This window comes from Ictidomys tridecemlineatus, chromosome 16, assembly GCF_052094955.1.
Source record: "Ictidomys tridecemlineatus isolate mIctTri1 chromosome 16, mIctTri1.hap1, whole genome shotgun sequence".
In the NCBI taxonomy this organism is placed as follows: Eukaryota; Metazoa; Chordata; class Mammalia; order Rodentia; family Sciuridae; genus Ictidomys; species Ictidomys tridecemlineatus.
In genome coordinates, this window is record NC_135492.1 from 515,905 (window position 1) to 520,868 (window position 4,964).

The 4,964-nt window shown below is 30.8% G+C and overlaps 1 protein-coding gene across 1 annotated transcript; it reads right to left on the reverse strand.

Moving 5' to 3' along the window:
• Positions 1-594: 594 nt before the first annotated feature.
• On the reverse strand, positions 595-2,253 carry LOC144371408 (uncharacterized). The gene has a single exon (XM_078033734.1). It carries the CDS (start codon positions 2,251-2,253, stop codon positions 691-693), a length of 1,563 nt encoding a protein of 520 aa, XP_077889860.1. The 3' UTR covers positions 595-690.
• Between the last annotated feature and the right edge of the window lie 2,711 nt (positions 2,254-4,964).

Genomic DNA, 4,964 nt, shown 5'->3' on the forward strand with positions numbered 1-4,964 from the left:
AACTACTTGTTTTCTAAACTTAAATGAGTTCTGTATTTTACTGATCCTCATATACATCAAGGTGTAGTATATAGATAATAACGTTACTATACTCTCACATTTATTATAAATGTTACACTGTTATATAAGACATATTTTGGACAAAATCTGTTAAATTTTCACTACTAGTATGAGTTTTCAGATGTTCAATGAATTTAAAATTGAAATACATTTTGGATATATTATTTAACTTTTTAGGGTTTCTGGGCACAATGAATTTTCCAAAATAAGCAGTGTTTAAGAAACATGTAGCTACATTTTTTTTCCATTTGTATTTTCTCTAACCAGTATGTATCCACAGGTTCTGAGTATTGGTGAATAAATTTTGGAGGCATTGACACATTGTCAACTTTCACATTTCAAAACATTCTCTAAGCTACGGTTATTATGGTGAGGATTAAATGTTGTCCCTTTCTTAGAGTAATGGTCTCATTTGTATAGCTTCTCTGCAATGTGTTCTCTCTGATGTCTAGTAATATATGATATATAATTTTAAAATTTTCTATATTCTCTACATTTATATGTCTTCTTTCTAGAATAAGTAGCCTAGTGGTGAAAATAATTGATTTCTTATTAAAAGCTTTGCTACATTTTTTTTTCAATTTGTAAAGGTTCTTTTCTGTATAGATTCTGTTGTTAGCCCCACATTCTTTACATTTGTAAGGCTTCTCTCCAGTGAGTTCTGCTGTGATGAATAAGGACTATTTTTTGACCAAAAGCTTTGCCACATTCTTTACATTTGTAGGTCTTCTCTCCAGTGTGAGTTCTCCTGTGGCAAATAAGGGTTGATTTTTGACCAAAAGCTTTGCCACATTCTGTACATTTGTAGGGCTTCTCTCCAGTGTGAGTTCTCTTGTGGCAAATAAGGTATGATATTTGACCAAAAGCTTTGCCACAATCTTTACATTTGTAGGGCTTCTCTCCAGTGTGAGTTCTCCTGTGGCAAATAAGGTTTGGTTTTTGACCAAAAGCTTTGCCACAATCTTTACATTTGTAGGGCTTCTCTCCAGTGTGAGTTTTTCTGTGGCAAATAAGGTGTGATATTTGACGAAAAGCTTTGCCACAATCTTTACATTTGTAGGGCTTCTCTCCAGTGTGAGTTCTTCTGTGGTAAATAAGGCCTGAGTTTTTACCAAAAGCTTTTCCACAGTCTTTACATTTGTAGGGCTTCTCTCCAGTGTGAGATCTGCTGTGGTAAATTAGGTGTGATTTTCGACCAAAAGCTTTGCCACAATCTTTACATTTGTATGGCTTCTCTCCAGTGTGAGTTCTTTTGTGTCGAATAAGATCTGATTTTTGACCAAAAGCTTTGCCACATTCTTTACATTTGTAGGGCTTCTCTCCAGTGTGAGTTCTTCTGTGGCAAATAAGGTGTGATTTTTGACCAAAAGCTTTACCACATTCTGTACATTTGTAGGGCTTCTCTCCAGTGTGAGTTCTGCTGTGGCAAATAAGGTGTGATTTTTGACCAAAAGCTTTGCCACAATCTTTACATTTGTAGGGCTTCTCTCCAGTGTGAGTTCTTCTATGGCAAATAAGGCCTGAGTTTTTACCAAAAGCTTTTCCACAGTCTTTACATTTGTAGGGCTTCTCTCCAGTGTGAGATCTGCTGTGGTAAATAAGGTGTGATTTTTGACCAAAAGCTTTGCCACAATCTTTACATTTGTAAGGATTCTCTCCAGTGTGAGTTTTTCTGTGGTGAATAAGGTATGATTTTTGACAAAAAGCTTTACCAGAATCTTTACATTTGTAGGGCTTGTCTCCAGTGTGAGTTTTTCTGTGGCAAATAAGGTCTGATTTCTGATGGAAAGCTTTGCCACATTCTGTACATTTGTGGGGCTTCTCCCCAGTGTGAGTTCTACTGTGGCAAATAAGGTGTGATTTTTGACCAAAAGCTTTGGCACATCCTTTACATTTGTAGGGCTTTTCTCCATTGTGGTTTCCTCTGTGATAAATAAGACTTTTTTTTCTACTAAAAGCTTTGCCACATTCTTTATATTTGTAGGGCCTCTCTCCAGTATAAATTCTCTGGTGGAGAACAAACCCTGATTTTTTATATGATTTCTGGTGTTCCCTCTCACTTAGAGTTTTCCTAATTTTCTTTTGTGGTAAATATTCAAGATTACAACTTATACATTTTGCACTTATCACTTCATGAAATATATGTTTTAGGCCCTTTTCTGGTAAATATACTTGGGTATGATTAGGAGTCATGGCTGAAATAGACAAAAATAAAAACAATACCTATTAGACTGGGATAAATATATTTTGCATATGTTACATGAAATTAAAGTAAAGTAATTAAATAAGGAGTGTAGCATATTAGTAATTCCAAAGTCACCATAAATCCAAATTATATATTAGTTGAATAAAAAAGTACAGACAAAATTATGTTGAGAATATTACCAAAATTATTGTAGAGACCACGGTATCCAAGAGGAGTACATCATTAAGAAGAGTAATATAATAAAGTGTAGAAAAGTATTATTAACAGCCTTTTTTTTTCCTTCATAAGATAGTATTCTGTATTTAGAAAATATTTACCAGCTACCTTCACTGTCAGTAGAACAAGAGAAATGTAAAACATATACAAACATTTCTGGCTTTTTTAAAGAATGTCTAAAAAAGTTTTTTGTCTACCATGACATAGAGACATGAAAATAACTAGTAGATTTTGAGTGATAATATCATAAATACTCAACAAGGTTAAAGAGGCAATGGACTCATAAAAAAATATGAACAAAAAATTTACTAAGAAATATACACATATATGTCTATAAAATTTATCATAAAAACATTTTTTAAAGGACTATAAAAACCTTGCATAGCCTATGGTCATAATATTTGGATAAATTCAGCACATGACAGTAAAGTATATTAAATTGATTTTTATGATTTTACATTCATATGATATGAGAATTTCCTTTATTGACAAATACATCTTTGTTTATCTATAAATATATCATGGTATTTTATACTATATATACAAGTTAAAATGAATAAATAGAATGAATTAACACAAGAATTATTTCATATAGTTATCAATTTTGTTCTTACAGGTATTATATTCCTTCTACTAGTATTTATGAACAACATAATACACTCATTATGTGGTAAAATAAAACTCTTGACCCTATTATGCTCAATAAATAAAAATATGGAGACTTTCACTATAATATCAACCCTACACAAAACAAAGTTCCTGGTGAGCAAAATTTTGCTCACCAAATTTCAGACTTCCACATGTGAATCAAATGCTTCTACAACTTAATATCTGCCTGCCACCTTTCATTTAATTCAAAGTCCTGCATTTATTTTTTGTAACACTTTAAGAGACAAAATATTTTATAACTAAATAATAATAGTATATATGTACATATTTTTACACATTTGACATTAATGGGTACACACATTTAGACACTAACTTTAATATTGAGAAAAATGTTTTTACTAAACACAAAAGCAGAGGTATCTCTTAAATTTTCTGATTTAATTGTTCATGGATACATACTTAGTACTGGCAATTCTGGATCTTTAGGTCATCCAACTTTTAATGTCTCATGTGTAATGCTTGAGATTACCCCAAAAATTCTATATCACAAACTACAACACAGTCTTTTTTAAAATTGTTTCAGCCATGTCGTTTCGAAATTTCTGTGACTTCTCTCAAATGAAGTACTTTTTCATGGCCTCCCAATTAGCAAATATTACAAGGATGACATTTTTATGCTTTTTTCCCAAAAAATGGACTATATAATCTACTGATGGCTTCTTTAATGAACAAATAAAAAACAGTACAGCAAATATAAACAAAGAGAAGCATGGCTAAATCCAAGTGACAAAGAAAAAAGAAAAAACATTAAGAATTTAACATAAGGAGATTGACAGTTATGAATTACTCAAATAACACTAAGTAACTATTTAAAAAAAAGTTTAGGGAGTGAAATTGAAAAATATTAACATCAATGAGCACAATGTTTATGTGAATAATTCTCTAAGAAAAAATTAGAGGAGCATTACTAGTGTGCAAATTTGAAATTCTACCAATATGGGAGAGGCTTATCAAGCAGTACCAAGTTTAAGAAAAGTCTAAGCAACTTGTACAATACTGTAAAAATTAAAAATCTATAGGATATATAAAGAGAAGTGTTATATATGTATATATACTGTGTTTTGTGTAGGGTTAATATTATAGTCAAAGACTCCATATATTTTTTCACATTTACTATATATATAGGAAGTGTGAAAAGAATCCAAGCATACCACAATAAAAAAACAATGATCCAGAAATTAAATCACTAATCTCACTAATCAAAAAAATATATATATATATATATTATATATAAAATAAAATTATGATTCATTCACTTCAAAATATTTATGATTACTAATGCATTATTTTAAAACACAAAACAAAAGAAAAAAATTCTAACAGAATAGAATCTAAAAAATGAAAATGTCAAGTCAGTTCCAGCAGAGAGCATGGAAAGAAACCAACCATGATCTGCTCCTAGAGGCCCTATTTGTTTAGAGATGGATAATGCTCCTGCCTTTTCATCTTATCCTTTTGCACAATTTTTAATCAATGAGATATAGTTTTAAATCATGAAATTTCTCATAATTCTTTTGAACAAGCTTTTGTTGAGTGAGCAAATTGTATCCTAATATGTTCCTTTTAAAACAGAAACAAACAAAGATCTAGCCTCTCTTATATTTATATACTATAAATATATTTTTATTTACAAGCAATGTGTTCAATATACAACATAAAGTTAATACACAAAATTGGTCATCTGCATTCAATAGACATTTTATTCTCAAACAGCCATTACTAAAAAATTATGTAATATATGAGGTTCCATCTGACCAGCATGACAAGATGCTATGCCTTTGATCATGTGGGGAAAAAGCATAGACTTCTACAC